The 16,673-nt window shown below is 57.7% G+C and overlaps 1 protein-coding gene across 1 annotated transcript; it reads right to left on the bottom strand.

Moving 5' to 3' along the window:
* Positions 1 to 1,112: 1,112 nt before the first annotated feature.
* Positions 1,113 to 14,547, bottom strand: MST1R (macrophage stimulating 1 receptor). Its single transcript, XM_082346122.1, is given in 23 exon segments — positions 1,113 to 1,875; positions 1,877 to 1,914; positions 1,917 to 1,926; positions 1,928 to 2,098; positions 3,871 to 4,007; positions 4,403 to 4,568; positions 4,851 to 4,960; positions 5,055 to 5,236; positions 5,388 to 5,468; positions 5,746 to 5,952; positions 6,028 to 6,129; positions 6,299 to 6,461; positions 6,542 to 6,688; positions 6,790 to 6,999; positions 7,157 to 7,250; positions 7,346 to 7,507; positions 7,923 to 8,059; positions 8,173 to 8,338; positions 8,695 to 8,855; positions 9,525 to 9,695; positions 9,869 to 9,997; positions 10,072 to 10,260; positions 13,169 to 14,547. Coding segments are annotated over 23 exon segments (4,212 nt in total). The 5' UTR covers positions 14,417 to 14,547; the 3' UTR covers positions 1,113 to 1,844.
* Positions 14,548 to 16,673: the final 2,126 nt, after the last annotated feature.

The raw sequence follows: 16,673 nt of genomic DNA, 5'->3' as shown, positions 1-16,673 counted from the left end.
GAGTGCTCCAGGACATTCCACTCACCTCTCTCCCAGCCTCAGGGGTGACACAATGGGGGAGAGAGAGCCCAAGTGTCCCTGGCAGAGCATGCAAGGCTACAACCTCCTCTGTGCCTGCACTCATGGGCATCAGAGGTGCAGGGGTAAACAGGCAGACGGAGTCCATCTCTTCCCCTCTCCAGCTCATAGGGCCCTGATCTTCAGACCCTTGCCCTTGAGCGTGAGAGTCTCCTTTTAAGCTTTACCCCTGTCCTCAGAGTCCTTTGGGTCCCCATATTTGGGCCTCCCTCTGGCCTGAGGTGACAGAGTAGGCAACAGATGGGTAGAAAACCACTAGGCAGCTCCAGTCCCAAGGAGACCCCCACTCTGCTTACCAGGGAGCTCTTGCCTAAACCCAGGATTCCATGCATGACAGGGCAAAGAGCTGGGGACTCAAAATGAAGGGAGCCTACGCCCCTTAGGGTGAGCCAGGGTCTCCCAACTGATGAGATAGAGGCCATGGGGGACCTGAGCAAGAGAGAGGAACCAGGACTTCCCTGGTAGCACAGTGGTTAAGACTCCATGCTCCCAATGCAGCGGGCCCGGGTTCAATCCCTGGTCAGGGAACTAGCTCCCACATGCATGCCACAACTAAGAGTTTGCATGCCACAACTAAAGAGCCCACGTGCCGCAACTAAGGAGCCTGCCTGCTGCAACTAAGACCGGCATAACCAAATAAATAAATAAATATTTTTTAAAAAAAGAGAGAGAGAAAGAGAGGAACCACCACAGTGCATGTCCCGGGCTCAGTCACCCTGATACTCCAGTTATCCACACCAGCAGAGCCCAGCGGCCCCCTCAGCACTGAGGGCACGGGGGAGGGATAGTACAAGGAGGAAGCTGTTCTCCTTCTCTGGTGGAGCCTGCCCCTCTAGTGGGTATTGTACAGTGGCCTTGACGAGTATAAATAGCCTGAGCAGTCTGCACCTCGAAGCTGGTGCCTTGAAAGTGTGGAGCTGAGGCCTTGCTGCTGGCTCATCTCTTTCAAGGCTGCAAGAGCAATGCTGGCAGGATTGGGGGGAAGGGGAGCAAGTCTCCACGACTTATCAGTGGCGGGGGTGTGGCGGGGGGAGTTGAGGGAAGGCTGCAGGTGGAGCAGGGAGCCCTGGAGTGGGGTTAGGGCCTGGGGAATGGGACAGACAGACTGGGCAATAGGAGAAGCCAACCTGGCTGCTGCATATCTGGGTATTCAACCCACCCCTCTCGGTTCCATCCAAAAGTCCCCAGGACCCTGTAACCTGGATTTGGGCCTGGCCTCCCCTTCCTGTTCTCTGGAGCCTTCTTGCTGACTCAACCCCTTTCCAGCCTCAGGGTCTTTGCAAGTGCTGTTCACTCTGCCAAAAACTCTCTTCCCCCGACCGCTTCTGGCACAGTTCCCACCTGACAAAGTCTCAGCAAAAATGTCACCTCCTGGGGTGGTTTCCCTTACCTCTCTATTCATGTGTCTAAGGCTGTCCTCCATTCCCTCAAAGCAGCCTGTCTTTTTCTTTCATAGCATTTACCACAATTTGTAATTAAATATTTATTTGTTCACTTACTGATTTAAGGGCCAGTGGTCACCACCGAGTCCCCTGTGCCCAGCAGCCAGTCACACAGCAGACACTCCATAAATACTCACTGCATCAGGGATCCCCTCAGTGGTCCCCACTGGGGAGTGAGAGACCAATGTGCCTTGCAGCCCTCCTGTGCCCCTGAAGGTTAAGGGGCAGGGACGGGGACAGGGCAGAGGCCAGCCCAGAGGCAGCTTGGGGTTAACTCCCACCGCTATGCAGGTCCAACCCCCCGAGACCTGCCTGGGGCTGAGGTCACGTGGGCCTTGGTGGCTCTGAGAGGGGCTGGGCCACCTATGTTCCTGTGCACTGGCGGGGATGGCAACTATTACAAGGGCATGTCTGCCTTGTCAGAGGCACCAGGGCCCACGTTCACGTAGGCCACAGGCAGCTGCACGTAGTGGTCCCCTCGCAACGTGGCCACCAAGCATTCCACGTCCCCTGCCAGTGCTCCAAAGGTGGGTCGTGCTGCAGGGTCTGCAGCCCAGCAGTGCTGCATTACTGCGTACCTACCGGGTAGAGGAAAACATGAGGGGCACAGTGCACCCCTACCCAGAGATTCTGGGCTATCCACCTGCTGTTAGCCCCCTGGTGGGCCACATGGGATGGACAGCGGGTGACAGGGCCTGGTGCCTTGCATCAGCCAATTAGGGGCAGCTCTTCTTGTTATGATTGCCTTCCCACCCTGGCAGAGTTCAAATTGCCTCAGGGGTTGCGAGGCTGGACTCCTGTGTCCTGTGACCTGGGCTATGTGATCTTGAGCAAGTTCCTTAACCTGTCTGTGCCTCTGGAGTCTTCTCTGATCACAGAGCTATTGGGGCATAAAGTGAGAGGATGCCTATGAAGTTCTTAGCTTAGGGCCCAGCTCACAAGCTATCATGGTTATCATCACGTCTTCTAGGAAGGAAGCCCAGGTCCAGTGAAATGGGGATTAAAAGCCCTGAGATGTGTGGGGCAGCTCATGGCACCATGGATTCCAAGCAGAGTTTCTCTAGGTTTGTCTGTTGGGTCCTAATACATGACCCTTTATCTTGGAAATGTCATCCCTGCCTTAAATGATACTAAAAGTGACCTACACACAATAATCTCGTGTAATTCTCAGACCTCTGAAGGTGGTACTGTTATCATTCCAACTTTGCAGATGAGGAAACTGAAGCCCAGAGAGAAGGGACTTCCCCTAGTATGGAGGATGCTATGGTATGCCACCTAGTTTCCCCCCTTCATTCTCCCTGTGACTTCTGATGGCTCTTGGCTGAGGCCCCCTCTAGGAACTGCCCTAGGCAGAAAAGAAATGCCTCCTCCAAGCTCACACTCCTTCCACAGGGGCATCTGTAAGCAGTGACGAATGAATGTCTGGAGCAAAGACCTGGGCCCCTTGGTCTCAATTTCAGAAAACTCTGAAGGGCCATCCCAATTCCAGGGGTCCCCAGGGGATGGACTGCAGCCTCTGTTGCATCTGCATCACAGTCCAACTTCTCCCCCTACCTAGTCCTGCTTCCCTCGCCCCCAACCTACCAATAAACCCCCTGCATGTAAACCTCCATCTCAGAATCTGCTTCAGGGAGGCTGACCCGGAGGCAGATAGGCAGTGAAGTTAATTTCCCTTACTTTGAACCAGGTTCATTAGTGAAATAAATAATAAAAAGCAAAATCAAGGCAGGCAGGGCTGTGAGGAAGGGTTACTCATACCCTTCTGGAGCACAAGCTGAGTGAGACAGTAATCATCAACCACCTTTACCTATGACCTGGTTCTTCCTGTTCTAACCTCAAAGACCTCAGCACAGCTAAGGCATGCATGCTGCTTATGAAGCTGAACCACCCGACAGGCACTGATGAAACACAGCTGCTGCCATGCCTCTGGGAACAGGGAATCTGAAACTATATCCAATGAAAAAAAAAATTCTGATCTGGAGACGTGGAGGGAGCTAGTGTGAGAGCTAATGGAACCTTTCCTTGAGGTTAAGTAAGTGGAAAAGATGGAAAACAGCCCCTCTTGGTGGTGTGAGGGGAGAGGAGTGCTGGGAAATCAAATCACTGGCCTCAACCCAGACTCTGAGTTGGGAATGGTGTTACCATGGCAACCGTGATATCCCTCCAGCACCAAGACTTGAACGGTGGTGGAACCACAGATGAGGAAACTGAGGTCCAGAGAGGGTCCCTTTCTAGGTCAACCAGAGAATCAGTCAGAGAGCCAGGCAAGAACTCTGTGTCTCCGGCCCGCTCCTCCCCTCCTTGTCTCTGGGGCCCAGCTCCCTCCCCATTACCATTTCCACATACTCACAGAGAATCAGGGCAATACTCAGGCTGGGGCAGGCGCCGACCCTGGGCCAGGAAGTGCATGAGGTCAAAAGGGTCGATGTGGGGGTACGGTGGAGCACCCCGTGTCAGCAGTTCCCATAAGAGGACGCCAAACGACCACTGTGGGAGGGGACAGGTGAAGGGACTCAGCTCTCGCCCTGGGGGGGACAGGTGGGCCCCCCCAGGTCCTCTACCTCCCAGAGCCCTCTAGCTGGAAATGAGGGGCTCGACCCCTCAGTCAGAGCCCATTCCTCAATACCTCACAAGCATCTTCCCTCTGTCCCCGCCCACCACCAGAGCCATCCAGAGCTGGGGATGGGCAGGGCCTGGATTGTCTGTGAGGAGCCAATGAGTTCACAGCCTCCTCTTGCCCTGACAGCTGCCCAGAGGTGGGCGAATGGGCTGTGGGGCTGCCCAGCGTGGGGATTCCCTGGGCTCATCACCATTCGGAGATCAATGGGCAAGGCCAAGTGTTCTCTGAGGCCATGTGGACTCTGGGGCAGGTGGGGCCTAACCACGTCGGACTTGGTGGTGAATCTGTAGGTCTGCAGGCTCTCTAGCGCCATCCATTTGACAGGTAGGCGAGCATGGCGGCGCTGTTGGACACTGTAGTACTCCTTGTCCAGGACTTCGCGGGCCAGACCAAAGTCAGCCACCTTGACTGTGAATGACTCATCCAGCCTGGGAGGGGAGAATCACACTCAGGACTGGCCCCCACCAGGCCCTGAACCCACCTGTTTCAGGCCCTTACAAGGTTTCTGAGCCACAGTGTCTGACTCAAGTCTGCGTTGGGCAGACAGGAAAACTGAAGCCCAGAGAGGGAAGGACATGCCCAGAGAGGGAAGGACATGCCCAGGGCTGCACAGCAAGGACTGGAGCATGGGCCTTCTCTGAGGCACCTTTAGCTGCACGCCCTGGTGCTCTGCCCCTTGGCTTCACCCCAACCTCACTATGGCTGCTCACATGCAGTTCCGAGCAGCCAGGTCCCGGTGCACAAACTTCTGCTCTGCCAGGTACGCCATGCCGCGGGCCACCTGCAGGCCGAAGCTGATGAGGTCCTTCACTGTGGGGCTCTAGGGGCACAGGTGGGTCAGTAGGCGAGGACTGAGCAGCTCCATCCCCAGCTGTTGCCCAAGCCCCCCAATCCAGGGCCAGCTGAGCACTGACCCGCTGGGGTGAGCGGATGAATTGGAGCAGGTCTCCGTGGCGCATATAAGGCAGCAGCACGCGGGGCAGCCCTTCAGGTGGCAGCATGATACCAATGAGAGCCATCACATTTGGGTGGTGCAGACTGCGCATGAGCAGCCCCTCACGCAGGAAGGCCTCCACCTCCTGCACCTCCGTGATGCCTGCAGAGAGGCTGGAGTCAGGCCCAGGGCAGGGAGGCCCTTTACAAGGGTCAGATGGGGAAACAGAGAAGAAAGGTCTCCTGCTCAAGGTCACTCAGCGAAGTGGTAGCACAGCAGGGACGAGTATCCTCCCAGCCTCTGCTCCACTTACGACTCAGCGACTTGATGGCACAGTGGATTTGATTCTGGGCCTCGTCTGTGTATTCTCCATGGTAAACAACTCCAAAATGACCTGATGAGGGAGAGACAGTGAGAGGGGCCCCAGTGCCCAGGGCTCACACCACACGCTCCCACTGGCAACCAGACCTCAGAGCCCCAACTGGCCAACCTGACATTAAAAACAAGCAGCAGCCTCATGATGGCAGAGCCTGCAGCCCTCCCACACCCACTTAATCTGCACCAGAACCCACGGAAGACAGAATTCCTATTTCACAGATGAGCAAATGGAGGCTCAGAGTCCTGCCCAACTATCCCTTGAGCCCCAACCCCACCCGGCCTGGCCCCCATACCTTTGCCAATGACTCGGTCAGTGTGGGTGACTACCCGCTCGTGGGGAATCAGTACATCCTTGACCTCGGCCAGGAGCGCAGAGTTCAGATCCCCAAGCTGGATGGACTCTTTCCGCAGCAGTGGGACATGGGACCCATCCCCGTTGCCTGAGAAGGATGCTCTGTGGACCTGAGCGGTGGAATCCCGGCCATCAATGGCAGGGGCTGCTGAGGAAGAGAGGGAATGAGGCGCTGGTGGAGCAGAGAGTATGGTCCCAACTTCTAACACCTCCACCATCTCACCAAGGCCATTTCTATAGTCAGAGCTTGAGCGGAGCAGAGGCAGAGGCATGGCTCCAGTGGTGCGGTCCAGGGATGCCAAGTCATCCAGGTTCGGAGAAAGGACTGTGGAAAAATGGCTCCAGGTAGCCAGCCACTCCAAGCTCCTAGAGGCTGACCCCTACCCAGGAGGTGTGGGCAGACCCCTAAGGCCTGGGCAGAGAGAGGATATAGGGACTTGGAGATGTCAGAGTTTGGGGGTGGGGCTGGGTCAGGATGGGAGTGGAGAGCTCACCTAGCTGTTTTCTCTGGTGGTAACTGAAGACCAGTATGGTGGCCAGTACAGCCACAAGCAGGAGCAGGGCCAGTAGGACACCAAGGAGTGTGCTCTGTGGGACCCCTTCCAGACCTGGCCGCACTACCTTGCCCAAGATGTGACACCCATCATCCACGCAGACCTGGGGGCAGGTGGCAGCTCAGGCCCAGCCTGTAGGTCCTCAACCCATGTTTCCCATAGAGGGCCAGCTGAGCTGCCTACCTGCAGTGGAGCACCGTCCTTGCCAAGTTGCAGGGAGGGGGGAAGGGGGCAGACAATCACATCCCCCCGCAGCTCATGCTGGCAGCTCTCACCACCCACGGTCACGTTCACATCCACACAATCAGCCACAGCGCCCAGCCCAATGTACTGCAGAGACAGTCGTGAGGGCTGGCCATTGCCCCCATCTCTTTCGGGCAGGCTGCAGCCTTAACCCTCCACTGTCCCCACCCCCTATCCCCCCCACTTACCTCAAACTTAATGGCATGCTCCTCAGGCTTCAATGGGACCAGGTCCATGCTGGGTGGGTGGGGTGGGGGCAGGAAGCGAAAGCCAGGCAGTGTGAAGCCAGCAGCTCCATCCCCCTGGGCACTCAGGTTCCCCGTCACCCACCCCTGCGGTCCTCGGACCACGTATTCAGGCAGGCGGCACCAGTGCTGCTCTGGGAGCTGCCCCTCACACTGCTGGGTACATGCGAGAGTGGTTAGCCCGGTATCCTACCTACAGCCACCCCAGACCCCTCAGCCCAGCATGGGCTGGGGCTGGAACTCAGGGGACTGGTGTGGCCTTCCTCCCTCCTGGCCAGTGCCCACTCGGCAGCTACCAGTGCCCACTCACCCTGTTCTCCACTGCCCTGCGCCCATCATGGAATGACAGCACGAGGTGCCACACTGAAGTCAGATGCTGGCCATGGATGGTGACGTGGGAGCCACTGTGGAGGAGAGCAGGGTGGTGGACTTGGGGTGCTCTCCAAGGCTGGATCCCTCATTCTTAGGAGACCAGAGTGGGCAAGGAGGTGGCACTTACGTGTAGCCACAGTTGGGGCTGATACCCAGCATGATGGGGTCTTCCTGGTAGTGGAAGTTCCAGGAGCCAGGCACTTCGGCGCCCCCCACCTGCAGGCGAATGGGAACGCGGGCGGTAGCAGCCCCGGGGGGTGTGGTACATAAAAGTTGCCCCTCGCTGACCCTGCAGAACAGGGGGATTAGGCTCAGGGGCACCCTCCATGTGATGGCTAGGCCCGACTCCTCCAGGGCCCCGCTGACCCCTCCCAGTTCCTCTGTTGGTCATCCCAACTTGCCCGTACTCCATGGGTCTGTCTGAAGATAGGGTGGTCCCAGAAAGGCCTCCAAGAAGTCAGGGAGGGAACAGGTTCCCCCCACAACCTTGGCTGCAGCCAGTGGACTCTGTAATGGGCTCTCTTGCCATCCCAAACCACCTCTGGGCTGGAGGGAGCAGCAGACACTTCTTCCTGGACCTGTTCCCTACACTGAGTGACTGAGCCCTCCTCCCCCTGCCCTGTCGGGGATCCAAGCCCCACCTGGTGAGGGCTCCCCTATGTGGGACCCTGTGGCCTCCCATCCCCTTTCCCACTGGCACTTACCGTTTCAGCAGGCACTCAGTCCCATTGACCAGCACAGCCCGGCTGGTGCCAACAGACAGGCCTTGGCCTTCAAGGGTGAGGCAGGTACCCCCTGCCCGTGGACCAAAGAGGGGTTGTACTGCTGTCAGCATGGGTTCCTAAGAGGGCATGGAGGTGGCTTAGCTTGGAGCAGGAGGCACTCCACTCCAAACTCTTCCTTGCCCGAACTGCCCAGCTGGCCAAGGGCACAAATAAGGAAAGGTGGCCTCACCATGAAAGAGAAGCCTCGCAGCGTGGAGGTGCCGTCTACCCGGAAGTGCTTGCCCAGTGGCATGTTGTTCACAGTGAGGCTGACGTTGGCAGGCCCGGCTTCCTGCGTGCCCAAGGGCTCCAGTTCACACTCAAGCTCCTCTACAAAGTCCTTCCAGGGTACTTGGCTGGGACATCAGGGGAACTCAAGGTCAGGCAGGGGTCACACAGGCCTGGTTGCATGCCCACCACAAATCACAGGTCTCATCTGAGCTTGAAGATAGCATCTCTCTATCCATGGCTTCATCCAGGGTCGGCAGGATCTGACGGGGCAGTGACTAGCTTTGCCATGACTCAACAGACAGGTAGGGCATATGTAGGCTCAAGAAGGGACAGAGATGTCCCCCCAGACAGAAAGCAACCAGAGCTACTACAGCTTGCCTCATACCTCCTTGCCCCATACAAGCAGAGGACAGGGTCTCACAGGGAAGGGGCTGCTTGGTTATCCCCATCAGGGATAGAAAGGGCAGGGACCAAGTCGTACCTGAGGTTTGAGTTGCCTTTGAGCAGCAGTCGGCAGGGACTTTGACCCACAGTGACCTGATGGGTGCCCTCAGGCACCAGACCAGGAGGATGCAGGTAGAAGTTGGAGCCACACAGGGTCAGTCTCGTGCTGCCCCTTAGGGGTCCACTGTGGGGGCTGAACTGAGAGGGGAGGAGAAGATAGCCTGAGTCCCTTTATGGGTCAGGACTCTCAGCCCTGTCTGCTTTCCCCTAAATTTTCTGCCACACTCCTTGCCTGCCCCACACTCCAGTCACTCTAGGTCACTTGCTTGTCCTCACTCAATACTTTTCTGCCTCTAAGTCTTTGCATGTGCCATCCCCTCTGCCAAGAATACCCTCCTTGGGACTTCCCTGGTGGCGCGGTGGTTAAGAATCCGCCTGCCAATTCAGGAGACACGGGTTCAATTCCTGGTCCGGGAAGATCCCACACGCCTCAGAGCAACTAAGCCCGTGCACCACAACTCCTGAGCCTGCGCTCTAGAGCCCGCGAGCCACAACTACTGAAGCCCACGTGCCCTGGAGCCCGTGCTCCGCAACAAGAGAAACCACCGCAATGAGAAGCACATGCACCGAAATGAAGAGTAGCCCCCGCTCACCGCAACTAGAGAAAGCCCGTGCGCAGCAACGAAGACCCAATGCAGCCAAAATAAGTAAATAAATAAATTTATTAAAAATAAAAAAAAAGAATGTCCTCCCTGTAAATACTGAAGATATCCCAGCCCTGAGGAAGATCATGGTTAAGACCTGCTGACCCCCACCCCAGGCCCAGTTTGTCCCACACTTACCTGTGCCCTGCCAGGCAAGCCATACCTTAGTAAGCTCGGGTGGGCAATGGTCCTGTTGCCAGGAGCCAGGACACTCCTTCTGCCGGCCGCACATGCCCCCACACCATCCACAGCCCATGAAACGCTGTGCCCTCAGGCAACGCCCACAGGTGAGGAAGTGGCGGCAGCCAGGGCCCTGGATAGGTACCTGGAAAACCTTGGACAGACAGGTGGCTCAGGGGTGGCTGAAGGCGGAGACTAAGCCCCTTAGACTCCCTGGTCCTACTGTAGATCAGGGTGGGGGGACCTGTGTGTCAATGCCTCCTTGGATCTGATGGAGAAGCTGTGCTCCCAACAGCCCAGCCCCGGGCCCTACCCTGCCCACCTTACCTGGTCCCCAGAGGCAAAGAGCAGGTGGTCCCCAAGGCGACTGACATCCCGATGCACAGGCTGCCCATTGCTGCCCAGTGAGAAGTTGGACACGTACAGCAAGTAGTTGAGAGACCTGGCCAGCTCCACCTGGGACAGGTCAGCTGTGAGCAAAATGGGGACAGGGATCCCGGGACAAGGGGCCGTGGAGATGAGGGACCTACCTGCAGGATGCGCCCGTCGGCTGTGCCCATGTGGGCCACTGTGACATTGTCGAGACGTGTCACGTGCAATGCAGTGACCTGCGCTGGTCCTAACAGCCCGTTGAATAGGTCCACCCGTAAGAGGCTGCTGCTGACCAGCAGAGGGAAGTGGCGGCAGCTGGTTTTGGGGCTGGGAGCCACCAGGCCAGGCTGGGGAGGGTCAGGGCAGGAGTCAGGACTCATCTCCATGAACTGACCCCTTGGGGTTTCTGTCAGTGACCACAGCAGCCTAAACTCCCACCCCTCACCTGGCCTGGCTGGAGAAGGCCCCAGTCCCGCCAGTTACCCCACCGCCTCCATGGGGCTCTCAGATGTAGCAAGGCCAGGGAAGAAGGCCAAGGCTGGAACAGTGGCTCCCCCTACACCTTGCCCTACCCTGCCATGGCCATTCTGATAATGAGTTACTGAGTTTTACAGAGCCAACCCCATTTTGTCCTCACAGCCACGCTGTAGAGTGGGTTGTCTCATCACCCCCATTTTACAGATAAGGAAACTGACTCAGAGAGGTTTGTTCACCTGTCAAAGGCCTTATCGCCTCTCAGGAGACGAGCCAGGTCGGAAGTCTGAGTTCCTGACCAGAATCCTCTCCTGCCCCCTGCTGGTCCTGCCCTGCACTTCAACAAACCCTGTCCCCTCTTCAGGCTTCAGTCTCTCCACCTGCTCACGGGGCTGAACTCTGAGGTTAACTGGCCAGCACGGGGTTGGTAACGTCGTCTTTCTCCTTGAGACGCCAAAGGTCTTCCTGTACCTCCAGCTGCTACCTGTACCTCATTCAGGGTACAGGAGGGATAAACCAAGGCCTGAAGGCCCGGGTAACAGGAGACACTAATTTCTCCCCTGCTCTTAGCAGGAGGGTGTTTGGGGGACACTCAGTGCCCCAGTGCAGAGCTGTGGAAGCTTCTGGGAAACCAGGCAGTGAGGGTATGGATGCAGGGTATTGGAGCTGGGTGCAAGGTGCAGGCAGGGCTCTGTGGCCCAGTAGCTTGGGACCCTCCCTTGCCAGCCCTAAGGGTACTCCTCAAAGCTGATGGGAGGCCCCTATCAGACTAAGTATGCTTAACCCAGTCCTGAGACCTCAGTGCTGATTATAAGTCTTGGGAACAAGACCTCAGCATAGAGCTGGGCCCTGACTCCACACACTGGGTCTATAGGGTGGGTGGGTGGGGACTGGTACTCTGTCCTCACTGGAGGTGAGTAAAAGTCCTGGCCCTAGCAGGAAGCCAGCCAGGTGTTTTCAGTATGACTCAGGGACAGGTGGGGCTGTGGGGTGGAAAAGAGGCCCTACCCTGGTCAGAGCTGCACCGCTGCCTGTTTGCCCCTGGGCTCCAGGGCTTTAGCTCTGGATTTCCAGGGTTGTCTGGATTTCCAGGCTCCAGCCTCCTGAAAAGACTTAAGTATCCAGTGCCCCATAGAGGAGGGTGACTCCGCCAGACTCAAACCCCATCTGAACCCATGGAGGGCAGGTACCAGCTCTGAGCCCCTCAGGCTTCGTGAAGGCAGCCAAGATGAGCACACAGTGGCTTTCTTCCTGGAGGCTGCATGCCCAGTCACTGGACAAACACTGTACAGGCTGGTTCACACACTGCCTGGGGTCCTAACCAGCCTGTGGGCAGGGCCTGAGATTAGTCCTTTTGGAGCCTTGCACTGCCAAGTCGTGCTGGGTGTCTTCTGATCCCCTGACCACTAGCCAAGTCAGGGAGAGGTTCTGACTCCCCAGAAAGAAGGAGAGGAGGGCAGTCAGGGCTGCCCAGATCCAGACTAGGGATCTCAACCCCTAGGGCCTCCTCAACCCAGAGGGAGTCAGTTGAAGGAGGGAGGCAGAAGATCCCCCCACCCCTCATTGTGTGTAAATTCTCTCCCACCACTGGGGCATCAATCAGAGCGAAAGGAGTCAGTGAAGAATGTCACAGCAAGGCCAGAGCCACTGGGCAGCCAAAGACTCAGAGAGCAGTGACTGTGGGTTAGCTCCCTGAAAGGCCACTTGTCCAATGCCATTTGTTTGTTCATTCACCCCATTTCCTTGGCTTAATCTCTTGTAATGTAGGGTGGGACTGTTTCAATGGCTTCAAGGGATAAGTTTTGGGTTTGTCCTCAGGGAAGCATTTGAAGGAACGTCCTCTTAGTCTCTGCTCTGGCTCCCTGACACCATGGCTGAAGAGGACCTGGGTAGGGTCTGCAGGAAGGAGCACCTAGTTCAGCATAGGCTGGGAGACCTCCTGCCTGGGGTGAAAAGGGCCCCAACTATGGTGAAAGTCTGGGACTCTTACGTGGTGAACCAAATCCAACCAGCCCCTCCTAGGCCTTTATTCATCCCCAGATGTTTAGTTGCTTGCACAAGACCTGGGTGAGCCTCCTGGAATTTACTAGAGCCAAGCCACCCTCTCACTATGTCCTGAATCCTCCCCCAATCACCCCATGGAGAACAATCAGGGATGAGTGGGTCAGGAAACCCCAAGGCATGCAGGCTCCCTGACAAGCCCCCAACTTCCAAGGCCCGGAAGGCTCTCTGCAACAGGTAGAGGGGAGCATTCTCTGACAACTCCTGCCCCACCCTCTTGAGAAAGCAGAGCAAAACAAGTATTCCCACAGGGAAAGCGAAAACGTGTTGGTGAGTAGATGTGAGTCTGGGTGAATTTGTGAGTATTTGCCTGTGGGGGGGGACGGCGCTGTTTTTTGTGTATCCCTAAGGGTATATGTGGTGGGCAGGTAGGAAGGGACAACCATCATTGTACCCAGAGTTTGGAAGTGTGCCTGGTAGAGAGACAGTTATGATGTAATCCAATTTTCACATAACAAGGGAAATTACCTAAAAAAGCAAGGGGCCACGGTAAGTGAGAGGGTGAAAGAACAAAATGGTGTAGCAACGGGGTCTAGCCTGGCTGGGAGATGAGCTTCCAGTGTGGCCTTTGTTTGGCTGAGTCCCTCACACCACCCCCTAAGAAATTGGGTGGAAGAGAAAACTTCTCCCTGCCTGCCCTCCCCGTCCCAGACCCTCTCAGTGCTGGAAGAGAAGCATGTGCACACTGCTCACAAGTGAGGGCTCTTTCTTTCTGCTCACCGGGTCAGGGCAAAAACTGGGCAACTGGAAGAAGTCGAGGCCTCGCCGGAGGCCAGGGTGGACAGGAGGCTCACAACAGCGCTCCACACCCTGCTCGATGAGAGTGTCCAGCAAGTCTACAGGGAACGCACAGACGACAGAGTTGGGATCCACACCTGGGCCGCTGTCTCTGCTAGCCGAGAAGACCCCGAATAGCACTTCCTGGCCCTCGGCTATGCTCAGCTCAGTGGCCAGTCGCCCGCCCACTGGAGCAGCGTGGGCCGCCCGCAGCACCGGGTAGGGATGCGTGCCCTCATGGGCCGCACGTCGCCGGCGTTTAGGTGCAAAACGGCAGTCGAGGACCAGCTCGCGGTAGTCGGCCAGGTCAGTCTCGACAGCGCTGAGCCGTGTCAGGCGCGTGTGTAAGGCGCCAGGAGCGTCTACCACGTTGGCTGGCTGCACAGTCAGGAAATAGACGAAGGCTCCTGCACGGAAACTGTACACGTATTCGATGCGGTAGGAAGCCAGGTGCTCAGGCACCACTGACAGTGCTGCAAAGCCTGGTGCAAATCCTGAGGCGTCAGCCTTGAGGCGCCGGATGGACACTGAGCGTGGGCTGAAGCTGGCGGCCACCGCCGAGTCCAGTGAGGATGCCACGTAGAAGTAGGAGGCATGGCCCTGCTCAACCACGGTCACGAGGGTGCCCAGCGGGCTGGCCACACAGTCGGGACAGTCCTCCGGATGATTGTGGTGTGCCGAGAAAAGGCAGACTGGTGGCGCCAGGTGCAGGGCTGTCCCGCCGGGCTCTATCTCATGCAGGAAGCAGCGTCCCCGAAGGCTAGAGCCACAACTGATCAGTGCGGGCAGCACCGGCTCCAGCACCAGAACCTGCGCATCTGTGTCTCCCGGTGGGCCGTGGGGGCCTGGGCCACAGGCTGCACATGTCTGGCAGCCAGGGGCCCCAGCAGGGCCTGTGGCCAGGCTCTCAACTGGCTGCAGATCAGGCCCAAGCACATGCAGGCGATTGCGTGTGGCCACGAACACGGCACTCCCTTCCCTGCCGCCCTCGTAGGTTGCCACAGCCTGTACCGGCCGGCCGGCAGAGAAGCTGGGTACCAAGTACTCCACGTCAAAGTCGCGGGAGGCAGCATAGGGGATGCGCGGGCACTGCCAGGACCCTCCCGTCTTGGGCACCGCTGGTAGCTGCGGCAGCGGCAGCAGCAGCAGTAGTAACAGGAAGGGTTGCAATGGCGGCGGGTGGAGCTCCATCGAGGCCCAGATGGGGCCCCGCGGAGGTTCCTGCAGGCCCGGGCCTGGCTGGGAGCCGACGAGAAGTCTGGGTTCGGTCGAGCGCCGGTCCTGGGAGCCCTGGAGCACCGACCACACCGGGACTCCTGAGATGCCCACCGCCTTCTCCTGCCCTCGGGTCTGAGCACCTGGCGCGGGCGGACACACACGCAGAGAGGCCGCCCCACCTGTTGCCCCAGCTGCCGTTCCCAGCCGGTGCTTGGAGCAAAGTCTGTCTGAGTGCCAGGGGTGGGGCGGGCGGGGCCAGGGTGTGGGGGCGGGGCTGTGGGCGGGGCCTGCTCTATGCCTGGCCTAGCCCAGCCCTTCTGCCTGTTCGACTTTCCCGGCCCTCGGAAGCCTGGGTCCTACACCTACACTTGGTCCCCTTTTTCTCAGTGGCCTGTGGGTGGGTGTGCATGGAGTGGCCTGGAGAGAGGTTAAGTAGATCTGAGCTGTCCTGTCCCGTCCCCCACGACCGACTGGGCAAAGTGAGGGTGGGTATTGCTCCAGCGCATTTGAGGACCACCTGGCCTATTTCTTCTCTTAGCGCCAGGATACAGCAACATCCTCAGACACTCGTTCCGGGCAGGGCCTGGGGGACCCACCGTGTGGGGAACAGAGGCCAGGAATGTGTGGAGAACCAGAGGGGAGGTGTGGAGAGACCCCAGGAGTGGCACTAGCCTCTGTGGGCAGGGACTATCCCTCTGTGGGCCTGCCCTGGGCTGACAGCGACAGGATGGTGTCAGGATGGTGCATTGCATCCTGCCTGCCCAGGGCAGGTGGGATTTATAAGATGGGGCTAGCCCTGTTGGCTGGACGTTAGAGTCAGAGGAGAAGCAACTTATGTGGAGGCCCAATCCTAGCTCTGGTCTGTCCACTGCTGCCTCAGTAGGTGGAAGCTGTAGGATGGGGACAATAAAACACAAAATGTTGGCCTTCATTCCTGGCTCTGCTCCAGGGCCTCCCTGATATGAGGGAAACATGGGCTTTGGCTCTCAGGGCACCTCTAACCTGCTCTGTAAGCCATGCTGGGCCTCAGCCTCTCAGTCTCTGAAATGAGGGTGTAGTTCTAACTAGGTGGTTACCCAGAGTTCTCTCTCCAGGCTGTGATATGTGCGGGGCAGGGGTAGGGGAGTCAACTAGGTCTGCTCTTGCCATCTCTCAGCATCTGCTCCTTGGTAACTGGCTCCCCCCAACACTGGAAGGGGGCCCTGGGGGACATCCTTAGCCTGACATCCCCTTCAGTCAGGTGAGCCTGGACCCTGGAGGGAGGGAAAGCATCACAGGGTGGCCCAAGGCTGAGGTCTGAGGGACCTGTGAACTGTGAGTCCCAGAGCTTTGGAGGGTAACGGGTGGGGGTGGGGAGAGGAGCCCTCAGCCCAACAGGATTCATCCTGACCTTACGAGTATCTCCTCTACTCACCATCCAGCCCAAACTCCTTGTTCTTCCTTCCAGGAACACCCTTTTCCCTTCCTTCTCTTGCAACTTAGGTGGCATCTCCTCCAGGAAGCCTACCTGATCCAGGCGGTGACAAGTCCATTTTGTGGGTCCCACAGACCCTGTGCTACACCTACCCCAGCACAGTTTACTCTGGATACCTGACTCCCCCCCATCCCCCATTCCTAATGCTGGACTCCCCTACCCCTTCCAGGCTGGAGCTTAATGAGCATCTGGTGACAGGGTGGAAACAGCACCGGGGGCGGGGGCGGCCACACCCAGTGCTGGGAGGATACCATGCCTGAGGCAACATAAAAGGCACTCCCTTCGCTAACCAGAATTGGCCCGGAAATGAATAAACACACATCAGAAATTATGGCACCATTCCTGTGTTCCTCAGTCAACATGTCTAAAGATAGTCATGCAGGGCAAAACTGATAGGAAACATTCCCTGCCCGGCGCTGAGACATGGGTTCTTGTGACCCCTATTCTGCCTCAGGACATTGGGAGAGACTTCTAGGGGTTGGGAGGAAACTTGAGGGGTCCTCCCCGTTCACCTGTTTTGGGGGTGGGTGTGCAGCAGTCAACAGTTGGTTCTCTGCTGCCATCATGTGGCCAAGCTGTTGGCTGCCCCCAGGCTGGCATCTCCTCTGAGGTAGCCTTGGTCTTTGACAGCAGGCATCCAGAGTGCCCCTTCCTCCCTCCTCATCTGCTTGGTCTATGGGAAGGGGGCAGGCAAGCCATGTGGGGGAAGTCAGCTAATGGAGCCTTGCAGTGCCGAATACAAGCGCTTTCTCAAGG

Source organism: Balaenoptera borealis (assembly GCF_965194805.1).
Source record: "Balaenoptera borealis genome assembly, chromosome: 12".
Lineage (NCBI taxonomy): Eukaryota > Metazoa > Chordata > Mammalia > Artiodactyla > Balaenopteridae > Balaenoptera > Balaenoptera borealis.
Note: the sequence above shows the minus strand (reverse complement) of the source record. Positions and strands in the feature narration are given on the sequence as shown.